The 25,335-nt window shown below is 36.8% G+C and overlaps 1 protein-coding gene across 3 annotated transcripts in view; it reads left to right on the top strand.

The window, feature by feature from the left end:
* Positions 1-25,335, top strand: part of LOC140171145 (2-oxoglutarate dehydrogenase complex component E1-like) — a 70,079-nt gene that overhangs the window by 27,217 nt on the left and 17,527 nt on the right. For 2 of the 3 annotated variants that reach the window (XM_072194331.1, XM_072194332.1), the window contains 8 exons: positions 10,719-10,819; positions 11,537-11,703; positions 14,707-14,853; positions 16,700-16,790; positions 18,093-18,272; positions 19,028-19,156; positions 22,379-22,558; positions 23,971-24,123. In XM_072194331.1, coding sequence (XP_072050432.1) covers positions 10,719-10,819; positions 11,537-11,703; positions 14,707-14,853; positions 16,700-16,790; positions 18,093-18,272; positions 19,028-19,156; positions 22,379-22,558; positions 23,971-24,123 — 1,148 coding nt within the window. Of the gene's footprint in view, positions 1-5,669; positions 5,748-10,718; positions 10,820-11,536; positions 11,704-14,706; positions 14,854-16,699; positions 16,791-18,092; positions 18,273-19,027; positions 19,157-22,378; positions 22,559-23,970; positions 24,124-25,335 lie in introns of all 3 variants that reach the window. The other variant, XM_072194330.1, reaches the window with a different exon arrangement.

Consider the following 25,335-nt stretch of genomic DNA (forward strand, 5'->3'; position numbering starts at 1 on the left):
GAACATGCACCTACTTGAAAGGTCCGCCCACCCATAGAATAGGGTTTTTTTTATCGCCTTACCTGCATATTCTGATAACTCATGATCAGATATGGTAATAGTACATGTCAGTAGTAGGGCCAGTAGAACATAAATTTTGGCAGTTTTGAATTTTTTAAAGCACTTTTAATATTAACTAAAATTAGCCAAATGAGTGAAAGCCATGCCAATTTTTAGTCTTTAAAATGTGGTGTGATCAAGCAAAATCAGTCTGAAGTAAGACATATTCCGTTTTCTGTTTTTTACATGAGTGTATAAGCATTTGCGCAGCTGCATTTTGCATAAAACCCGGTTGAAATTGAATATTTAGTTCTAAAGATATGAACATTGAAGTGTTTCCAAAACAATATGCTATAGGGCCTATCTGAAAATCAATATATATCTGACTTTCGACTGATTTGCTTGAGAAGAGTGATAAACATGCCAACATATTGTGATATGTTATATGGCTGTCCCTACCCCAGAACCTCACTGTGAACATTTGGGGAAAAAAAGACTACCCTTGTTTTTCCTGTTCCTGTGATTTAATGAGGTCTACGCTCGCCGTTGTAGTGAATACGTCATACAACCATTTCCTTAGGTTTTTTTAATTGTTTTTATCTGCTTATTTTTGCCTATATCTCAGTTTCATTATTGCTGACTTTAGCCTGATTGGACCAAATCTGGTATCAGATGTCTATTCTGTCTACAAAATTCATTGTGCATTTAAATCAGTTCCATCGCAGATCTGTGGTTTCATGCAAAAACTAATCTCTATTTGCAACAACGGTGAACAAATTCCGCTGGAATGGCTGTTTGAAAAATAAAGTTACAAAAATAAAATCAATCACGTCATTTAAAAATAAAAGTTTGATTACTGATGAAATCTCCAGGTCCCCTTCCAAGTTCTCGTAGTCTACATTATATAATCATGTACTTTGTGGTGTATATTGTACAGTGCCTTTGTTTGTTTGTTTATTTGTTGTTGTTGTTGTTGTTGTTGTTGTTGTTGTTGTTGTTGTCTCTGTCAACTTTGATTACACTGACAACTTGTATTTCCTTTCACAGCCTATGTATCATTTATCAACCACTGCATTACTAATTCTTCAGATTTCTTTCACAGAAATAGTATCATACTTTTCACAGTGATCATCTATGCCTAATATAACTAAATCCTTTTGGTGATTGCAGCTGTTTGCTGTATTTGAATCACAACTAATACTATTAGTGATTACTATTTAGATATATGTCACTGCACTTATTAGATAGAGCTGCTATAATTCTACCTTTTGTGGACTGAGATGAATACAAATAGTTCACTGCACTTTCATACTAACCTTGTTCTTTTATCATCTCTATTTATGTCCTCTATTCTGTCTTTTCCTCACAGAATTTAACAATATCACTTCTTCTCACAGAATGTAACAATATATCACTTCTCGTACACCAGGCATAAACAATGAGTACTCGGTTTTATAAGCCGCCATTGCTCCTGAAAAAAAGTCAGCCATATGCATTTAGTTACGGAAGATGCATGTCTTCTTTAATTTGGCACCTCATTTGTGAAAATGGACCAAGAAATGACAAGAGATATTGGGCTAGAAAGTTTGTAATCTTCCAAATCAAAAGTTGCAGTTTAATGCCATAGACTCTAATATGGATAGTCACTAGGCAGTGGGTATAATGTCGCACAGAGAGTGTGCATTCAATGTTGTTTATTCATGCATAACAATCATTTTACATGCGGTATGTGTCATCCTACCAAAAATCTCAGAAAGTTAAATTTTTAATTAGGATGATAACAACCTTTCTGTCCCGATATACATATTTTTTGCTTAACTTTCACAAATGAGGTGTCAAATTACAGACGACATCTTCCGTAACAAAATGTATATTTCAGATTTTTGTTTAATTGAACAACTTAGTAGTTACTTTTAGTTTTGTGCCAGGTGTACATGTATACGCACATTTTGTAATCTGTATAATAACTTCATTATGATTTGTTCAGGGCATATTTGAAGCTGGTATAGCATAGCAAAACAATGTTACAGATTTGAAACAAAACAATTATGAGATTGTATTGTAGTTTTTACAATGTACATAAAAGATATTCTCTGTTATTACAGTCTTATTATTTGAACCATGAAAATGTTATGCAATATATTTCAACTCTGATGCCCTGGATACTGTGTGTGTCTATTTAAATGTCATGTTTTGTTATCTAAAATATATTCATTAGCAAAGACATGTAGATGAACTGAAATAAAAGGAAGATCCATTTTGATGGGTGGCCACGCCAGCCTCTTTAGGAGTAGGAATTTATGAGTGCAAATAAAAGAAATAAAAAAAACAAGTAAAATTGGGACTCCCATGTCATCTTTGTTCAGGTACGAAGGAAAAATTATTTGCGATTTGTCCAAAGCACAATGCATTGATTGTTTCGAAAAAGTTCACAACAAAAGGCAGATTTATCATGTTCGTTTCATGTGCTGTCTGCAAAAACCTAAATGCCCCCAAAATGTTCTCCAGCATCCATGGCTGGCGGTGTCATTATATACATGATGGTATAGGGAGTTTGGATTATCTTTTATGTATTTCTTTTGACTTTGACTCAACTACTGGGGAAAGAAGTACAGATTCATACAGGTTCTGATATGAGTATAGGAGTACAAAAGAGAATGCACTCAAGTGATAGGCCATTGATACCAGTAACATGGCATTTTATGTATGACATGCAAGTAAACTACATGGATTATATTGGAAAGGCGTCCAGCAGTGGGAATCCATGAGAGAAACATTTCATACAATATCATCAGTTAGCTAGACAGCGTTCGATTTCCAGCATGTCTTTTGCATCGCAAAAACTGCTATGCACTTCTTGTTTTGTGTACAGCAGTTTATCAATTTTGCATAGCAGTTTTTCAGTGATCATTGGGTGTGTGCACAAATTATTCCTGGGTGCTATAAATTGGTTGTTTTTGTTGATTTTGTGAGCATTATTTGGAAAACAAATTTTGATAAAGTGTATTTCTGTAGTTTTCCACTTAAAGGTTGTCATTGAAACCTTTTGATCACATGAGTTTTTTGCATCGCAGTTTTATGCTGCACGTTTGTAGAATTGCCTCGCAAGTATTCAAAAGTGTGTAGCATTTTGCCATGCGATACTGGATAAATCGGACGCTGTAGCTAGACAATGGCACGCTCAAATGAACCTTGTCTAGATTGGCTACCAAAAACAACCAATTTTTATGGCTTCCAGCAAAGAGAATCCAGGGTTTCTCTGTGAGTAGGCCTACGTCATCAGGTAGAGTTCAAACAAACAGAAACAAGTTATTTTGTCCTTAAAATAGATGTTTAGGTGTAAAAACCTTATGTAAGTACAGTATTTGACTGTCTTTATTTTAATCAACATGGCTTTTGATGTAGAGGAAAAATAAAATGATTTGCCATGCAATGGTAGTGTGGTAGTCAAGTAAAGGTATGACTGATTGATAATTGGGCTGTGGGGGAGTTATTATGTTGGTCACTGAGGAAATGTATGATCTCCTTTCATTTCAGTTGTCTACTCTTTAGACCAGAGAACTTATTACATGTACCAGAGATGGGTTTTCTATACAGAATACTCTTCTCTAGACTAGAGATGGTTCTTTTCTTAGAACTGAGAAGGTTCTTATCTTGGACCTGGGAATGATCTCTTGTTAGACATGAGAAGGTTCTTTTTTTTAGACCAGAGATAGCTCTTACCTGGGACTAGGGAAGAGTATTCCCTTGGACTAGAGATGGATCTTCTCTTGTACAAGAAAAGGGTCTTCTCTCTTTGAACAGGAAAATCTTCCATCTTTACTCTTGCATAGTCTTTATCATATCTACACATGAATCAAACACAGCTATACCATTTACATAGTTTTAGATTGCACAACATAATACTATTTATTACTAACAAGTTGTAAGGTCAAAACATGGGAAGATTCACAGAATCATAACAATAAATAGTTGGACTTCATCCAATTTTAAATTGTCATAGTAATTTTCTTTCTGAGAAACAAGGAAATTAATAACCCACAGGAAAGAAATCTTGGGAGATACACGATGCAATAATTGACATAATTTGAGAAGTTCTGTCATAGACTGTCCAGTGTCCACTATCTCATGTGCTCACTAACTGCATTGATTTGTCACATTGTCACGTTCATGAGAGTTCTTTATCTGGATTTGGTCATGTTTTTTACTGTTGACTATTTTCAAATAGAACTGAACATGCAAGAGTTAGATCATGGGTTTTCAGAATGTTTCACGTGCCCTCAGTTAGCTGTGAACTATTTTTGAACTCATGTAATTATAATTTAAGAGGTCAAGTATAAGACACCCACATAGACAGTCAATGAAATAGTTTAGAAATGTGTCAAATGAGGGATGACTTATTACTGGATAGATTTTCAGATTTTTCTGCAAGCCCGATATTGGGGAAGTTATTAATTACAAAGAAAAGCTTGCCAATCCCCACATGGTCATGAATAATACCGGTAAAATATAGCAATTTGATAAGCCTGTGTGTGGCTGGGACTAGTTGAAACCGGAATTTCTTGGCTGTAAAAGTGCGGGATCCATTATTCTATGAATTTTATGATCATGTCGCAAAATAATTAAAAGTGGGTAGAAAATATGATATAATCAGAAAAGCCATGTATGTACAAATACATACAACATTTATGTTTGGTTAGGTAAATTTTTTGCACTCGAAGAACTAAATATTGCAGCCTATGAGTTGATTAATATTTTTGTGGGGTTTTAAATTTGTGGTTGTCTTAACCGCCAAAATTAACCCCTGGCAAAAAATCCTTGTTAAATAGTACTTTTTATTATATTAGGTGTAGGTTATTTAATATTCGTTTAGTATCTAAAAACCAAAGTGCAGGATTTTTTTCAGAATACCCTTCCGTTATGCGTCTTGCCAAGTGAGCCACCATATATATGAACTTTTGACTTAACAAGAACAAAAGCTAAGCTTTTCACTTAAATGTGAAACAATGTTGGGTAGAAATGCATGGGACACATTAGATTGCTTACTAAAATTAAATGAAACGTGTGTGAGAGATGGAACAATGTTTTGCAGACTGTGACACACAGATCTAGGGAAAGACGGACATTAAATAAAAACCAACAACTACATGTAACAAATAAAAAAAGAACATTTCTTGATTATGGTATAATAATAAGCTATTTGTGATTGATGAAATTGCAGTCAATTTGTCAACTTTGTGGGAAGTGGCTAGCTAGCTTTAAAGCTTTTACCGAATTGTCCCGGTCTGTAAGAACCATCTTGATTGGTTACAAAGAGGGTTACATCATGTATTCAGCCAATCAGAGATATGGTAAGAATATTTGAAGTAACTTAACTTAACATTACTTTAAAAAGAGATCTAATTGGTTACTCAGATGATTATATCATATAATCCAACCAATCAGCAGCACTGTAAGAAAGGCAGTAGTGCCCATGGGGTTTATGGCTAGACTAAAATATTTTGTACAATGCTGGTGATTGCAATTTGACCAATCACAAGAATTAGGTTGGTGTGTAATAATTATCATGTTGAGTACTATCTAACTAGTGTGTACATTGTTAAAACATGATTTCTTGTAACTTGTCCCAGATGAGTTAAAACACGGGCTAGAAGATCAACATGCCTCCGCCATCCTACTCCTAAGTAACGATCAAGGCAGTGGTTTGGGTGAGTTGCTGATGATCATTGCTGACCATCTGCTGCAGAACCTGCTGACTGCTGCCGCTGACCATGTTATTTATTATTGGATGATATGGTTTGGATGTTGGTGTGTGTGTGTGTTCAATGATTACAGGGATTGAGTTTTATATAAATTCCAAGTTTGTTACATGTAACACTCCTGAGGATATTTAGGGGGCTGCTACTAGAAGCGCTTCAAATCACTCTCCTATGCATTTTTTTTTTCATAAGCACTGTTAAACTCTGTAAATCATGCTTTAATTGCAAGCAGTGTAATCTAGGCTATGGCGTGCGATTATACTTGTATGCCTCAAAACTCAATCCATGTCTTAGGGCTGTCATTTTCCCAAAGTGGTCCTGAAGCATTTGAAAAAGTGGAAAATACCCCATTTGAATGTGCTTACAGTAAGATGTGCCCTACTGTTAATCCTACGCATTGAATTAAGCAGTTGTCAAAAATAAAAGTTTAGATTTCCAAACAAGGTGGAAGAGCTGCTTTTATGTAACACCTCATTCAGATTCCTTATTATTTTCTGTATTTTCATAAAAATTGTTGTTAGTTTTGATATGATGGGTCACATATTTTGTTTATGTGCTTCGGGAGTGACATGAGTGCTATGACCCATCTATGTAAAAATTATATCCTTGTCATTAGACCTTATACTCTGATCAGCTCGTAAAAGACAGGACTCATAACATCGTGGATTGATATACATGTAGAATGGCGTACACACCCGGGGGGGGGGGGGCTTCGAAACAAAATTGCTGGGATGTGCCACGCAGGATTTCGGATGCTGACTTTCTCTATACCTACTTTTGGCTGTTTTGCCACCCATTAGTATACCAATTTTTCACAAAATGCACCAAAATTTACCCTAATTGGGCGCTTTTAGGGACACATTTTCCCAAATGCGCCCAACTGCTAGGCGCTGTACCTATGTAAATTGCGCTTTTGAAATTTTTGAATTTATGTGAGCGTGTAGTCTTGACTCTAGTCATTGTAAATTTTGATGGATTTCTCTCTATAAATCCATAGTACTTCCTCAATCATATCCCGGGATCATATCGCTGGTAAATCTCCTGTATGAAATCCAGTGCATCCAGACTGTATTTACTCCATTAGTAGCCACCCTTCTATGGATGGTCTGTGATGCATTAAAGCTTAATCTCTTAAAACCAATCTTAACCAACATATTTTAGAATTTATCATAAACACAAGCTGCATCTTCAAACATTAATAATCATAGAAACGGTAAATTATTTTCGTCATAAACATAACTTTGACAAGTTGCTTAATTTGGTTGTTAATTAACATTCATGTAAATGACCAGTGTAACAAATGGCCTGGTCAGTTAATACGCTGATCAATGGTCAGTCTAAATTATACAAACTACTGATTGACAGCCCTAAGTTTATTAAGAAGGCTAACATTTATTTCACTGTTGATTTTTTGTGTGCATCTTTCTGTAACGGTAGACACAGCTAGAAACTGATGCACAGCTAACTATAACGGATTGTAATGCACTTACAAAATGTACATATTTCCCATAGTCTGATTTGAAAGCTGTGATTACTTTCTGTCATAGCTGCACTGTTATTTGTAGCATGAGCTTTATAACTAATAATTATATTTATATAGTCACAAACGTTGATGCAGAAAATCCCTTTCATTTATAAACATGTAAGATTAATTTCACACTTTTTTATTTTTCAATAAAGCAGCATGGTTGGTTGATTTACAGTAATAAATTTGCATAGTTTAGTGCCAAATACACACAAAATCGTAAGCAAAGATCCCGCAGTTGAGAGATATTTATAAACATGTTAGAATAATTTCACTTTTTATGTTTCAATAAAGCAGCATGGTCGTTACAGTAATAAATTTGCATCGTGTTGAAAATCAAATACACAGAAAATCATTTTAAGCAAAAATCTTTTTATGAAGTTCAGCGTAATTTTCTTCAGAGAAAATGCATAGTAATGGCATTCAATTCAAGAGGGGCACTATTATTAAGGTTTGTTTTATTGGAAAATGGGAAATATCATTTTTGTGCATTTTTCATAGAACATGTTGGATAAATTTGTATTTTTTGGAATAGATGGTGCCAAACTGCTTGAATTATAGCCACCGACTTACAATAACGGCACACCTTTTTGTGATAATTTCTAAGAGCTTGCAAATCGTGCTTGTATAAATGGCATAGCAAATGCAAACATACTGTGTTAGCTGCTGACAAGGCCAACTACAATTTTCAGTTCTCTGAAAGTGATTTGGATTGTCACCTTCAATTTGAATTTTCTCTATCAGAATAAAGTAGCACTTTTGCCGATTTGAATCATGCAATTTGAATGAGCACAGTTTGGGAATCCATGGCATTTTAAGCAAACTCTGGATGCTTACTGACTGTTTTGTGATTACGGGTTTTATTATAATTTTGATTTGGCATTGAGGTTTTGCCGAGTTTTCAATTGACCTCGGATAAAAAAAAAATTACCACCATCTATGTAGAAATTTATATTTGTAAAATTGTCTGTCTCTTTGGAGAAAGATATATTATAATGAAGTAAATGGAATTGTAGCTCAAGTTGTATTTTAAATTATGTGTTGCTGTGGCAACTTCTCTTGCAAATCCTTCTGTGATCCATTTAAGCTTTTCTGCAATTCTCGTCTTTTCAAATGAAATGAAGTATAAACAAAAAGCAAAACTGAATTGTTTTATGATGCTGCCATTGAAGTGTTTGTTCAAAATTTTGTTTTAAATATATATATACAAATACCATAATTATATAAAATACAATATTGGGAGGAATATGGTATATATTTTTCAAACATAACAATTTAAAAGTTAATGCATTTCAATAACATTATTTTAAAGCATTTGAATTTGATTGAGGTGTTATTTTGCCCCATATTTTATTGTATCTCTGAAGACAATTCAACCCTGTCTAGGAAAAGTTTATTTGTACATATTCAGGTGCGTCCCGAGTGGGGGGTGGCTTTGTGGGGTCAAGCATCCCAGGTTTACACCAAAAACATACTAGGTTTATACTGAAAACATAAAAAATCTGCATATTTTGGGCACATTTCTGCCACCACCCCTTCCTTGTGACTTGTGTATGGGTTGAAGATTTTTGGGTATGCCCCTGATCATGGTATACTTGTTTGGGGTGGGTTTGTGGGGTGGTGCATCCATATATGATCAACACTCTGGAGTGGTAACTAGAAATCATAAGTTACGGGGGAAGCAATGGTGCTACAACCATACATAATTGTATGTGCGGGTGTGTGTGATTTTCCTGCCAAAAAAGCCTGCTTTGGCAAGACTATGCTTGAGCTCATGGCACAGTTCTTTCAGACTGTGACACCTTCAAATAGGAGTCCCAAGTTGCAACAGGCTGTATGACCCCTGTTTTTGGCTTTCTTAGGGGAAGGGGTGGGTCAGATGGCACTGAACAGGGACAGAGCGTGTTGGGAAGGGTTTTTTTAATCAAGTTGTCTTATGTTGTTGGATTAACACTTCTGGGGTGGAGCTAATTCATTCATCATTTTCTACAGAAATATAGTTTTGATACCATTTTGTTCAGGCTCTTAATTGACTTGATCAAGATGCAGACTTTCTTAATCAGTTGTCTTTGAATTTAATATAGTCTGTGATGTCTTTGACACTTAGTTAACTTCATGTTAATTAGTTTTTCTAAATATTGAAATAAACTTTGCATGTGCATTTTTTCTATTCACATGTATAATTTCAGATGTTTTCTTCACATTTGTTACTATATTATTTAATTTCATCACACCAGCCTTTCTCACTCAGAAAACTCCCTCTCTGATTGGTACTTGTTTTTATTAATTAATTATAATGTAAATGTAGTTGGTCGGAGGTTTCATATTACATAACATGGTTTCAGGTACGTATATTAAGGACATGAACTCAGAAATGGGTGTACTGATACTTATTTACAATGGTTTTACTGACTATATTATAGGCTATATTTATATTATATGATATAATGTTTGATAACAAACTTAACCAAACAATTTGTGGGTATTAGGTTACCTTATCATAACCCAATAACCCATTCAATCTTGGTGTATCACTGTCACATATATTTTTGTGCGTCATGGAAGTTTGAATTCATGTGGGTACATAACATAATGGTTAATTAATGAATTTGATTGTTTAAATTTGAAGTCATGCGTCATGATATTTTCCGCTATCCAAATACACCAAATATTCGCTTGCGGCTCATCTGTTTACATGAACCTATTATTCTTTTGGAAAAAAATAGAATTATACAAGTATCAGACAGTGAATATTTGAATATTTTCCCTTAAAATATGCTTTGTTTTTCATTGCCTTTATTTACTGCCAAACTGTAAATATCTTTCTCTTGTTTGTTTGTGAAGTAGATTTTTTCATTAGTCTTTTAAAACTTATCAGCCAGTCATGCATGGAAGTATAAAAGGTTTTTTTGAATACTTCACTGCTTGTATGGATTGCTAGTTTGAACGGATTAATAATTTGATGTCTCAAAGACCAAAATAAATTGTAATTTGTTTATTCATGCACTTTGTGCTTTTTTTCAAAGATGTTTTGCTTGATATATGCTGTCAATTGTGGTGTCAATAAAAGTTACATGGTAAAAACTTAAAACGTAAATTATTCCAACCTCTGGATAAGATTTGAGTTTTTAAAAAGTACTCAAAAATAACAAATGTTTGGTTTTATATATGCCATCTCGTATTCAAATTTATGTAGAAATAATTTAAGATATTTGGACGTTTTCACCTTTTTACTCTTTGACTTCTGATAATTTTATAGTTGAGTTTGATTTGATTAATGATTTAGCATGTGATTTGCAGTGCTACTGCTTTGCTTTAATCATGTGTTTAAAACACATGAATGCTATTTGCAATGGTACTCAGGCGTCTTCCTGTCCCCATTATTAAATCCACAGATGAGAAGGACATGGAGAGAACATTCACGCTTCCTCGAACAACTTGCATCGGGGGTGACGTAGATGCTCTGCCGCTGAAAGACATTGTCAAACGCCTTGAGGTATGTAGAGTGGGTGATGGGGAATATATTTGTATTAAAGCGATGGTGATGTATCATTGTATTGCCTACATCATGGTGTGTTCACATAATGATAACAAAGATGTATAGATAAGAATATTTTTAACATGACTTCCCAGCAGGTTGCTAGAAAACTTTTCAAATGTTAGGGTTATATAGAAGGGTATATAAAGGACATAAAATGTTATAATAACATTCAAAAGCATTTCTAAAAACTTCCCAAAAAACATTCTATTATAATTTTAATTAACTGTTGGCAAAATATTTAGCAAAATTGATTTCTGACATTTTTTTTACAACATTTTGACATCATTTTAACACAAACCGCTGTGAATCGCTGATAGTGTCTTATAAATAGTTGAATCAGAAAGCCAACGGTGACATAATTTGTGTGAGCCCAATGGCTTTTGAACTATGCCCAATGTTTTTGACATGTAATAATTATGCATTTCATCTCGCAAAACCAAACATTACTGAGATTATTTGCCCCCTCGTCTCTTAGTCATGTATACGATTCGCTTCTGGGTGCTAGTGCGCCCTCTGTTGGTGTACAGAAGTTGGATCAAAAAACATCACTCGAAGATGGCCTCACCCAAGATTGTTGAAACTGTCAGGTCAGTAAATAATATTTGGTTTTGACAAGATGAAATGTATCATGAGTTTCTACAAACCTAATGAATTAAGTTTTTGTTACTGCAGGAGGTATACTGTAACACGATGGGCATAGAGTACATGCACATTGTGGATCGTAAACAGTGTGACTGGATCCGGGAGAAGTTTGAGATACCTTGGCCAGCAGATCAGAAGTACGGTTTCACCAGGATGGACAAGAGACTGATTCTGGAGAGATTGCTACGTTCACATAAGTATGTATCACTATTTGTCATATACTAGTAGACCTTTTCAAATCAACGTCGGAAACGTTTGGAAAACCAGGTGATATGCGTACGTATCGTAATAGAGCGTGAATTCACATAACCACTCGTCAGTGACACACGTTACGCAAAGCGCTACTTGTGTAAGTGCTGCACCCAACAGGGGTATATGGATTTCAACTGGAATAGCCCATGGTGGTTTGCACAGATGACCATTTTTATGTCTTGCATACAAGTTGCTGACCTTAGCAGGTGCCTAACAATGTACCCAGTCACTGTCAATGGAGAGAGGATTATGTTCATTGTACTCCAGCTTTAATTATGAGAGTGATTTATAGGATTTGATTCATTACCCATTGTGTGGTTTTAATTGGAGGGCTGCTCTTGACCGGAATGTTTACGTATATGGTTTTAAGAAACGTCTAAAAAAAGGAAAATTCTCACTAGTTTGAGTGATCATAATTTGGTGCACACTAAACTGAGAGCAATCTAATTGATATGAATATGTGCAGAATGTTGTTGGCTGCAGTGAGACGCTATCGAACGTCTCCCAGTGATGCCCCACCTGGATGATCTTCCAACCATCGAAGAATTGGACAAAGCATTAGACAAGTTACCATCAGGCAAGGCCCCAGGCAAGGACTGCATACCTGCAGAAGTCATCAAATGCGGAAAGGCCACTTTGTTAGAACCACTCCACAAGCTTCTTTGTCAGTGCTGGGAAGAGGGGAGTTTGCCACAAGATATGAGAGATGCTAACATCGTCACAATCTACAAGAACAAAGGAGATCGCTGTGACTGCAACAACTACCGGGGCATCTCATTGCTTAGCACAGTCGGGAAGCTGTTTGCTCGCATAGTTCTACTGCGTCTACAAAAGCTGGCTGACAGAATATATCCAGAGTCACAGTGCGGGTTCCGCTCCAAGAGATCAACAATTGACATGATCTTCTCGCTACGGCAACTGCAAGAAAAATGCAGAGAGCAGCAAAAACCCCTTTACCTGGCATTCATTGATTTGACTAAAGCGTTTGATCTTGTTAGCAGGGACGGTCTATTCAAGATGCTTCCTCTGATTGGCTGTCCACCTAAACTACTCAGCATAATTCGTTCTTTCCATGATGGGATGATGAGTACTGTTCAGTTCGATGGCTCAATGTCTGAAGAATTTGGTGTCAAAAGTGGAGTAAAACAAGGCTGTGTACTCGCACCAACACTGTTTGGCATTTTCTTTGCACTGCTACTCAAGCACGCCTTCAAGTCAACCACAGAGGGAGTGTACCACTCACGATCTGACGGTAAACTCTTTAACATTGCACGCCTGAAGGCCAAGACCAAGATAAGGGAAGTGCTGATTAGAGACATGCTATTCGCTGATGATGCTGCGATAGCTGCCCACTCTGAAGTTGAGCTACAGGAACTGATGGATCATTTCGCATCAGCTTGCGACCTCTTCAGCCTAACCATAAGTCTGAAGAAGACTCAAGTCATGGGACAGGGCACTATAGCTCCACCATCAATCCACATCAGTGATCAGCAACTTGAGGTAGTTCACCAATTCACCTATCTAGGCTCTACTGCCACAGACAATCTATCTCTGGACGCTGAGCTCAACAAAAGGATCGGCAAGGCGGCCTCTACTCTCTCAGGTTATCTAAGAAAGTATGGGAGAACAAGCAGCTCACCAATACAACAAAGATGGCGGTCTACAAGGCATGTGTAATCAGCACGCTCCTCTATGGTAGTGAATCATGGACAACCTACTCTCCACAAGAACGGAAGCTTCAAGTATTTCACCTGAGATGTCTCGCCGCATTCTTGGAATCTCCTGGAAAGACAAGGTCACAAACAATGAAGTCATGTCTAAGGCGGGTATCCCATCAATGTATACGCTACTACGTCAACGTCGCCTTCGATGGCTAGGACATGTCAGTCGAATGGAAGATGGTCGCATTCCCAAGGATCTCCTCTACGGAGAGCTATCTTCAGGACACAGAAGAAAGGGTCGACCACTACTCCGCTTCAAGGATGTCTGTAAGCGTGACTTGAAAGCACTTGACATGGACTGGGTCACCTGGGAATCTGCTGCTAGTGACAGAAAAACTTGGAGGCAACATCTCTCTGACGGCCTGAAAAGGGGAGAAGACGTTATCCAGAAAGCTGCTGATGAAAAACGAGCAAGGCGCAAAGCCAGTCAGTGTGAAGCATTCAAACCAACCCTACCAGATGCATCAGTCTTCAGATGCCAGGTCTGCAACAAAATCTGCAAGTCTCGCATTGGTCTATTCAGCCACACAAGACGATGCTTTCCAACTACCTCAGACGGCGCTACTCCATAGTCTGCGAAGACTGACGGATGCCAATATCATATATCAATGATGCCAAACCTGTGTAAAATGACTATTTCCAAAAATTGGCCAAACATTAAAATTTAACTTGCCAGTTACAACTAACTAAAGGATTACGATTAAGGCCAAAAGAAAAAGAAGTCTCAGACACATTTGGTAAAAAAGCTAAGCGTTAATTGGAGTTCACATAGCAATGCGCGCGGGTGTCTGAGACAGACTTTCTTTTTTTTTTTTTGTCTTATCTATGTTTCAATTGGCAAAACAGGATAATATTTTTTGAATCAAAAAAAAAATAGTGTTGTATTTTTCTAGAATCAGGAGTAGTTCTTTCAGTGATTTGAATACGGATGAACAAATATGTCAGATAATTTAACATAGGATAATAAAGAAACCATGCAAGGTTCAACATTGAGCTAGTTCCATAAGGGACGTTGTGCAGTATCACAAAGAAGAAGAAGAAGAAGGAAATATTTCATGAAAGAACAGACCAATATCAATCAGTGAATGTCCCTGTCTTACTAGCATGGAATCTGCATGCTGGCTGCATACCTGTTCTCCCAGTGTGCAATTTCAAAGGGTGCTCAAGGGCACAATACAACACCACAATTAGAATCTTATGGCAACCCTTTTTCCACTTTTCTGTCAGGTTTGAGGAGTTCTTGGCCAGAAAGTACCCAGCGGAGAAACGATTTGGCCTGGAGGGCTGCGAGGTGCTGATTCCAGCCCTTAAGTACATCATTGACGTGTGCAGCAGTCTTGGTGTGAAAGATTTCAACATGGGGATGCCTCACAGGTGAGTGACTTCTGAGGTTATTTGGAATTGTGTTAGTTGTTAATTTTGCTGAATTTATGTCAAGTATAATTTTAACGTTATATAGAAAATATATTTGTGCATATTGTTATTTTCACACATGCACGTTCCTCGCTAGAAATTTGCGGAAATAATAAACTCATATTAGTGGTTAATTTTGCTGAATTTATGTCAAGTATAATTTTAACGTTATATAGAAAATATATTTGTGCGTGTTGTTTTTTTCGCAAATGCATGTTTCACGCGTGAAATTTGCGAAAATAATAAGCTCATAAAAATAACATTTTATAAGTGCAAGATGTGGGTCTGTGAAAGCACTGTACAACATCAAATACATACAATCAAATACTTTAAATTTCATATTGTAAAAAATTGAAACATTTCCTCCATTTTCACACTCAATGCACTGCTGCAAAATTACAAAACAAATGCACAAAAATACTCTTATGTATAGTTTTTTATGTACGAAAACTAAAATCTAGTAAAGACAGGTGAAGTAGTTCGAAATCAGCAAAGTGCAAAAATTATGTGCGAAAATAACCATTTTTACAGTATGCGTAATTTTGTTTAGCTCAACCAATATTAAAATCAATTTGTTTGGAATTTGAATGCATTTTTTTTACCATCACTTGACTTGTTCCCTGTTTGGGTGCAGGTCTAATATTATATGTCAAATTGAGAAATTAAGTGGAATCCTAAGTAGTGAAACATTTAGCCTCTTGAATGAATACACTTAATGTTTCCATGGTGAAATTTATTTTGAAGTGTTCCTGGAATGAAAACATTGTGGTGTCAATGATTCATGGGCACATGAAATTGACTGCATGTATCATGAGTATTTGAATCAAAGGATTTGAAACTTTAGAAAGAGTGTTAGTCGCGTCCAATCAACAAACCTATGATGATATGGTCAAACCTTTTAAACATGGGTGAAATGAACAGCTTTTTTGCCAGGGCTCACCTTTTAGAAAGAAGTAGCCTGTTAAATGTCACCCTTGCTTTTGTGAAAACTAGGTTTACAAGCCGTAATATCCAGGAAGCAGTGATGTTTTTTAATTAAATTTGTATGTAGAAATTATGTGATGAAATGTGAAATAGGGGTATCTGTGGCATGAATACTCCTGAATTATGGCATTTATGATTATGATGACATTTATTCTGCTTTTACAAAATATGATGTGATCTATGCATTTTAATGATAGATACATGGCTATTTCTCGCGATTCTCAGTCCCATTTTTGACCTCCAGGGTTGACATCGCCATTCTAGTCACCATTGGATTTTCATGCTAGTTTGATAATAATAATTATGTTGAAAAGAATTCCATGTAGGATTCTGTGTCATCAATCGATAGAAAATTGATTTACCAAAATTAAGTGTGCAATTGCATATAACATAATTATATTGACATTTACACAAACAATGACATTATGTTCCTATGTAGTATTCGTATTATGCGGGCTTTGGATGTCAACTTTTTCCCATGATGTACTGCATATTTGTCCTCCCCCTAAAGTTTGTTTCAGCAAAAATTATTCGGTTTTTGTTATTGCACGTCAATTAAGTCCCAACTCACCCTCGTGTAAATTCATATAAGCGTGTGCTGGTAACGCAACTAGCGTAAGTGCTGCGCCAAAGTGCACCATTCTATATCAATACGGTGTTGTGAGTCTTATTCATTTTGCCTATTATAAGCAGAACAAACTTTAGCAACTGCTGGAGGCGCATCTTATTGTGAATTGACCAAATTGTAATTAAATTTTATGATTGACAAGTAATGATTGACTTGATTAATAATTGATTGTATTGATTTGTATGTTTACATCAGGGGTCGTCTGAATGTGCTTGCTAACGTTGCCAGGAAGGAGCTTCATGAGATCTTTGCTCAGTTTGACTCCTCTGTAAAACCAGATGATGATGTAAGTATGGAAAGTTACACTTGCCTCTGGTTGGTTAATTACATGATAGAATATTTTTAATTCTCTTAGCAATTAAAGGATGTCTCCGGCAATCACAACATTGTGCCTTGCGCCAAGCACGAATCACATGGTTTTATTTAAAACAAACTCATAATGACCTTAAAAACGAATAAAAACGGCCGGCTCTCAACATGCGATGATTCAAAATTGAATATTTGCACTGCACACACCTGTTGTTATTACATTAAATCAGGATTCCACAAAGATAGGTGTATAATTAATTTTCGGGCAGAGCCACCGAAATAGAGAAGGATAATTGGGACTCGATCGCCATCTTGATACAGGCATGGAGCAAAAACTGGGGGTATTCGGTTTCCCTCGGAATGCGCTCGAGGCATTCGTTGTCATCCAAGCGCGCAACATGGATGTTAGGCGCATTTGAGAGATGCACTTGATGCGACCTGCATGCGAATACCAAGACGCTTCAGACGAGACGCAGAATTGTTTTTGTTCGTCTCCGTGCACCGCCGGCAAGGACCCGAATACCCCCAATTTTCTCCCCATAGCTGACGGCGCGATTGTACGTGGTGGTATAGGGAGTCCCGGTTCTCTTTCTCTAATTCTGTGGGCAGAGCATGTACATTAGAACGCAATGGGTGCACACCACAAACGGATGATGCTTTAATGTACACATGGCCAGTCTGTGTAATTGACCAACCACGTAACGCGATGTTGAATCCCAAGTTTCCAAATTCAATGATAGCAGCCGTACCAATGTGTCTGAGAATTATTTATTTCCCCAGTAGTGGCTCAGGTGGCATCCTTTTAGTCCTGATAAACTGATTCAAGATAACATGTAAAAGCTTCAGTGACTGAATGGTCCACCTATAGTTTACCACCATTAAATTCTCTTTCTTACAGCATTTTTGATTGGTTATTTACAAAACAAAAATATGATACACTCTCTTTGTAACCAATCAAAATTGTTCTTAGAGACTAATAATTCAGCCCATGGGGGTTAATGATGTCTCTCTATGTGGCCTGGTCCACAAAATATCATCAAGTTGCCAGGGCACTATAGAAGACACAGTCCATTAAACATGACAAAATTCAATAGAAAACAAAAGAAATTGAGGATAAAATTAATATTGATTTTTGAAAACCAATGCAAGGAGCCATCTTAACATGTGGTATGATGATTATTAAAGGGTATAAAATAAAGATTTCAAATCAGGAATATCTCGGAAAGTTATTTTGTCAACTTTAAGGTCATTTTTCTGGATTGTATGTTATTTTTTGCAGGGCTCATGTGATGTGAAGTATCACTTGGGTGCATCAATCACCAGAGAGAACAAGGTGAACAAGAAGATGGTACATTTGACTATCTGTGCCAACCCATCCCATCTTGAGGCCGTTGACCCCATTGTACAGGGCAAGACCAGAGCAGAACAGTTCTACCTTGGGGATCCCTCTGGAAGACAGGTAAGGAGATTGATGGATTGATTATTTGGTTGATTATTTTGTTATTTGATCGATAATTTGATGGATTGATTGGTTCATTGATTGATTAGTTGATAGATTGATTAGTTGATAGATCGACCAATTTGTTGATTGTTTATTTGATTGGTAAAATGGGGAGAAAGGGCAACTTGTAAACGAGGACAAGAATTAATGGAACAACTTTCAAAGATCAGTTGGCTTGTAAGAGAAAACGTCTAAAAGACTCTATGAGAAAAGATTATTTCACATGTGGCATCCAATAGTATATTAGTAAGCAGCTGTATGCATAAGATACCACTAACGTTAACAGCCTCAGGGCTTTTTGGCGACGGGAAGGGAAAGAGGGAAGGAATAAAGATAGAAAAGAAAGAAGCTGTTTGCTCTGGGTGAGATTCGAACCCAAGACCCCTCGCATGCCAAGCACACGGTCGGCGACACCTTGCCACGGTCTTGGGCTTCGCTGGCCAGCGAAACCGTGCCTATATATCACTTAGGGCAATTGCGTCATCACACCATGTGGGATGCACGCACGAACAGCGCATATATCAAGTAGTATTTTGTAGTACACGGTACGGTTAGGGATACGATACCAAAACACATCCCAAACAATATGATTCACATTGTTCCATCAATTGATACATACTTAAAATAAAGCGCAACACAACTGGTGTTGAATTTTGAATTGCATTTTTGCTTTTTAAAATTACGAAAACACCATCTCTTGTTTCACTCTGCAGGTGATGAGCATCTTGATGCACGGTGACGCAGCGTTCTCTGGCCAGGGTGTCGTCTACGAGACGTTCCATTTGTCAGATCTGCCCGATTACACTACGCATGGTACCATACACATTGTTGTGAACAACCAGGTAAGCTTTTTTGTGACTATCAACGTAAAAGTGACTCACAAGTTGAGGTTTATCCTTAGTGTAAGAGAGCACAAAATACTAATAGGATTAGAGTTCGGGTTAGGATTAAGATTTAGGGTAAGAGTTAGGGTAGGATTAGGGTTAGGATTAGAGTTGGGATTTGTTTGGTATTCTCTAACATTCTGGTTCAATTTCCCACAATGAAGTGATTTAAAGTGAGGATATATGTTAGCCGATCTATACCTGTACTTGCAGGGTTTTAAGTGTGCTAAGAGATCCAAAAGCTCTATTTTGATTGGTTACTCAGATGATTATATCATGTTGTTAACCAATCTGAAGCACTGTAAAAAAGGCAATACCCATTAGGTTAAAAGATTGCCATTCTGTGGCACTTGATTTTGTAATTTCAATACGACCTCGCATAACCTTCAATTAAAATTATAGTTTCTGTTGCTTAAACAGAGATGCAGTGGTCCATATCTTAAAAATAGCTCTGCTGATCTAATGGCCAATTTATGGTGCACATGTGAGATTTTGACCTTTGAACATGCTCCTGGACCATAAGTAGATTACATACATAGAGCAGCTATTCATTACTGTGATCGAATTTGTGAATTGGTACATCAATTTGCATCCCTCTATCTCTTTTTTCCCATACCCCATCTGTCTTAGAAAATAAATCAAATTAAAATCAGAAAATCAGCACTCGGTAAGGCTGGGAGTAATACCTGGGAAATGAAGTCCGGCTCGAAAATTGTGATACCCGGGTACAAAAACCAGCTGCTCGATACCCAAGCCTTGCCCAAAATTTTACCAAATTTTTGCTTTGAAATTTTCACATGTAAAAACATGTTTTAATTTTTTGTAAATACCTGATTGCACATAAGTCTAGCATTCCACTGGTCTCTTGACTTTATCATGGGGTATAGCAGTTCTTGGAATAACAAAAAATATAAAAACTGTTCCGCATTATGTTTGTTTGTTCTTGTGCAGGATGTGTAGCCCCATTACCTATTACTTTATTTGTAGCTGACCTTATCCTTTCTGACCTTGTCCTTTGTCAGCTCACATTTAAGTGTAAACAGGTACCTTGATGACCATAAACCTTGAATTTGATGGCAAAAATGACAGCAAAAGAATAGAGGCAGTCAGCCTTTTGCCATCTTGTGGGTAAAAACTGGTGCAAATCTGTGTACTCATAGGTTATGTGATTTCTTTTATACTTGAAGGTAGTTATATTGAGGTACAAGATGACTAAAATTGATGTCACACTGACAACCTAATAAAACAGCTCAATCCTGACAGATTTAATTGGAAATAAGCACCAATAAACGTCTACAATGTTAATATTTGGATAATTTTTTGAAATAAGGACCAAAAATATGCATTTTGGCTTTGTTTTTTTCTAAAGACTTGTACAAAGTCTGATTTCAGCCTCCTGCACTCAAGTCTTTAGCAAACATTTTCTATTCTATTTTATAACAAACTATATTACAAATTACATAAAACAGTATGATTTTGATATTAAAATGGTAATATTTTGGCGTATACTTAAGATTTTGAAGGATTTGACTTGTGTCAAGTCTTTAAATTTTTTGATTGCAATTGTATGAAAACGTACAATTTTTGCCACATTTTCCCAAAAATTCTCATTGATCTAAAGATTTGACTTTTATTACTACAATCAGCGAAAAAAAGTCTTGGGCACGCTTATGTAAATAACGGAAAACTGTCACCCCCCTCTCCCCGTGCAATGTTGAGAAACGCCAATGTCTTCAGCGGTTCCCCAATGTGTTCCAACCCCGGTTCCAACATTGCTTGATGGGGAGAGGGGAAGGGTAAATCATTGTTGTAGATGTCATGATTCTTCCCAAACACAATATACGTCATTTCCATGAACATAAGAAATTCTGCACGAATTTCGACAGAGTGTGCTAAGCGTTCCCAAGGACTTTTTTCGTTGAGTGATTGTAGTTAAAATTAAAGGATTAGGATTGTGCTTTTTTTTTTCATTTTTACCCCCCCCCCCCCCCATAGTGCTGTTTTTTTCTTGAATCCAGAGAAGTTCTATTTTTGGTTGTGATTGCATCAGCCAAACCTGTCTGCTTGTTTACACAGTGCTAGCAAGATTTATTATTAGGGTTTAATTTTAAATGAAAACAACTGTTATACACCTCTTTATTTGTGTGTGTGTGAGTCAGTCATGTGTAACACAGGTTACACTACATTCAGTAGCCTCATCCGTGTTGCACAGTTCAAACAGCTGTATGTTGTTGCAAAGCAGGAATGGTACCGTATAAGTGGTAATTTTTGCGTACAGTTATTTTCGCGATTTGGAGTGAGAGACACATTTTTTGCAAATGTTATTTTCGTGATTGCCCAGTCCTTCCCTATACTTATAATACATTATTGTATATATTCGCGAGGTGTTATTTTCGCGGTTGGAGCTCTAATCGCGAAATTCGCGAAAATAAAACCCTCGCGAAATTACCACTTATACAGTAATCATTTATTTGGGGTTGATGGTGGATTTATAGAGTACACACAGTTTGTGTTTAAATTCATGTGTGTGTGTCTTATCTGGAAATCAAAGTCACTGTTTTCATTATACACAGCTACGTATACATAGTAACATTATGTAAATGTAATTAAAGACGGGGATTCAGAATTTCAAATACATTTTATTCCTGATACAAATTTTAATCCCTGTATAAAGTATCCCTTTTGTGTTATACTGTAGATATACACCAGAAATCCAACTCCACAAATATGATGGAAAATCTGCCATATTGATTGTCACACACAAACCAGGTGGTGTATGACGTGCATTCCCTAAATTCAGTAAATTTTCATCGTCAACCGTGTAATTGAATGGGATTATTTTGAAAATTTAAAACGCTTGAAATATCACAAACAAATAGGCCTATGTTGATAAATAATATAAATACAAGCTAAAACCGTTGGGGTTCGATAATGAACCCCACAAAACTAACCGAGTATATGGAAAATGCCATACGGCCGGGCGGTTCCACGAGTTGCCGGCTCGATCATGTCATCCGCCGCCTGACACAAACGAAAATAATGAACCTCTGCATCTTTTAGCCGAGACCAAATTTGAATGGTATCAGATATGCGTTTTCCACTGTTCATAACAAAGGACTTATTCAGAAGCCATTATTAGTTTGCTGAAATGTTGGTATGATCTTTTTTATGGCATTACAGATTGGGTTCACCACCGATCCACGTCACTCGCGTTCGTCGATGTACTGTACCGACGTTGCCCGTGTTGTCAACGCACCAATTTTCCATGTGAATGCAGACGATCCGGAGGCAGTCATGTACGTGTGCAAGGTAGCCTCAGAGTGGCGCTGCAAGTTCCATAAAGATGTTGTCATTGATTTGGTAAGTTGTACAATTTTGCATCCAGATTTTGTACAAATGTTTTATTGAAACATTATATTGTTATGACCAGTGTTGAAGAATTTCCAGCTGTAACAAACAAGCAAAAAACAAAAAGCTGTATGCATGAAATATATCAGAATTAAAATATCTTTGCATAAGAAGTGAAACCACAGGTCATTTGGTGTCCCATGTAATTTAAACATTCATTCCACACCTTGGAACAAAGTATTTTGATCACTTATGAAGTACCGTATTCATTCCATTAACCGCCCATGCCCCTATAAGCGCCCACCCAGTGACTTTACAACAAGCAAACTGATATTAGTTTATTGATCACTTATGAAGTGCCGTATTCATTCCATTAACCGCCCATGCCCCTATAAGCGCCCACCCAGTGACTTTACAACAAGCAAACTGATATTAGTTTATTAACTGCCGCCCACCCAGTGACTTTACAACAAGCAAACTGATATTAGTTTATTAACTGCCCGTGCAAATCTGAATCATGGTCTGAAACATGACACACTGATGATGATTTTTTTGGGGGCCTTCTTTAAATCTTGTTGGCCTAAGCAATGTAAAAAATAAGTGGCCAACCAAAATGATTTAGTTAATGCGGGCCATAAGCGCCCTGGGCAGTTAATGGAACTAATATGGTAGGTGTGTAACCTGTTTGAAGCTCAGTGTCAGTTGTAAGCATGTGTTGTCTATAATAGGATCATGAGTGTTATCAGCCCCTGCATATGTTTGGTAAGTTTCACACCATCTGGCCTGTTTTGTTTCATCAATGCATTGCACATACGCGACATGGCAATACATATAATAAAAAAAAGTTCAACTAATTTGTCTTGTAGCCAAGTCAAGAAGGGAAAGTTTGACACTGGGTTATATTTAGTTTGACACCACAGAATTAAAGACAGAGAATCGGGACTCGACCGCCATCTTGATACAGGCATGGAGCAAAAATTGGGGGTATTCGGTTTCACTCGGAATGCACTCGGGGCATTTGTTGTCATGCAAGTGCGACATGGATGAAGGGCGCATTTGAGAGACGCACTTGATGCGACCTGCTCGCGAGTAATAAGACGCTTCAGATGAGACGCAGAATTGTTGTCGTTCGTCTCCGCGCACCGTCGACAAGAACCCGAATACCCCCAATTTTCTCCCCATAGCTGGTGGCAAAATTGTATGTGGCAGTATAGGGAGTCCCGGTTCTCCTTCTCTAATTCTGTGTTTGACACACAAATATTCCTTAATTTGCTTGTTAGGGCATTGAGATGTTCTTTATGTTTATACGCTTTATAAATGTGTAACAATAATAATAATAATAATAATATACTACTACTTCTACTAATAATAACAACAATAATACTGTCATCCATAACTATTTTCCCTGTTGGTGTATAATACAGGTGTGTTACCGTAGAAACGGCCATAATGAGATGGACATGCCCATGTTCACTCAACCTCTTATGTACCAGAAGATCGGCAAGCACAAGGCACTCCTGGACATATATGCAGAGGAGAAGATCAATGAAGGAGTGCTAGATGTGTCAGATTTCCAGGTAAGAATTCGCTAGAACCCTGCCTGCAATCTTGGTAGGCAAGATCAATTTGGAGTGGGATTTTATTTAATCGAAATTGTTTTCATTAAAAGTGAATTGTTTAACTTAAAAAATTAGGGGTGAATCATGTATGTAGGGCAAAAATGAGTATAGCTATGAGCAAATTTGGTCCTCCTGAATTTCCCCAAATTTTGGGACCCAACATTGTCAATGACTTCCTATGTCTGTAAGTAATTATTTAGGGCTTACTTTTTTATCACAAAGGGCTATAATACAAAAATGCACAATTATTTCATGAAATCTGGCTATCACTACATCATAATACAGGTATCAAAGATTATGATACATTTTTCCCCATGGTGGTAGTTCCATTTTTTTGGGTCAAATTCCAAATTTCTTCATTATCCGTGAAGATGTCAAAAATGTGGTCATACCAAATCATGGCTCTTCACTTTGGTGCTCAGACTGGCCAACTAAGAGCACAGGCACACCTTGATCGAAATTGGGCTATTTTTTTAAAACAAAATAAAAGTTCATAGGCCCAAAGTGGTCTTATGAAATTCAGCTTAAATTTCTAACTATTGTCTGTCCAATTAACTTAGACACCCAGTTTTTGTTACTTATTTGAAAAAATATACACTTTCAAAGAAAGTCATGAAAGACAAGTGTTAACATTACGCAGAGACCTAACGGGATTTTTGTGTTTCCAAAGCATTGAGTGAGAGTTTACCAGAAATTCTATTGAAATTGGAAGGTTTTTCTCAACACTTTAAAAATAATCCGGTAGAAGTTGGGTACCATTATTTTGGAAGGTCTCATTATACAGATTTGTAGGTATGGTGATTTTGGATAGTGAATGGATGAATAGTAAATTAATTATACTCCTCACCAAAAACATTTCATAAAAATGAAAAATATAATTCAGGTCATAAAATGCAGACAGTGTTTCTAATTTGGCATATATTTATTCTTAGTGTATTAAATCAGTGATCCCAGCTGTCCCTCAACCAATTACAACAATTCGGCTTGGTATATGAATCTTCTTCTGTGCATGCTTTTGGCTTGGCATGGCACAATTCTAAGAAAATACAAATTGTATGCCATATGAATGTTCTGATGTTATTGGTGAGGAGTATAGTTCACAATACACTCCAGACGCATAGTAACTTGCCCTATCATTTGTTATAATGCACCAACTGTGACATCTTTTGA

This window comes from Amphiura filiformis, chromosome 15, assembly GCF_039555335.1.
Source record: "Amphiura filiformis chromosome 15, Afil_fr2py, whole genome shotgun sequence".
Lineage (NCBI taxonomy): Eukaryota > Metazoa > Echinodermata > Ophiuroidea > Amphilepidida > Amphiuridae > Amphiura > Amphiura filiformis.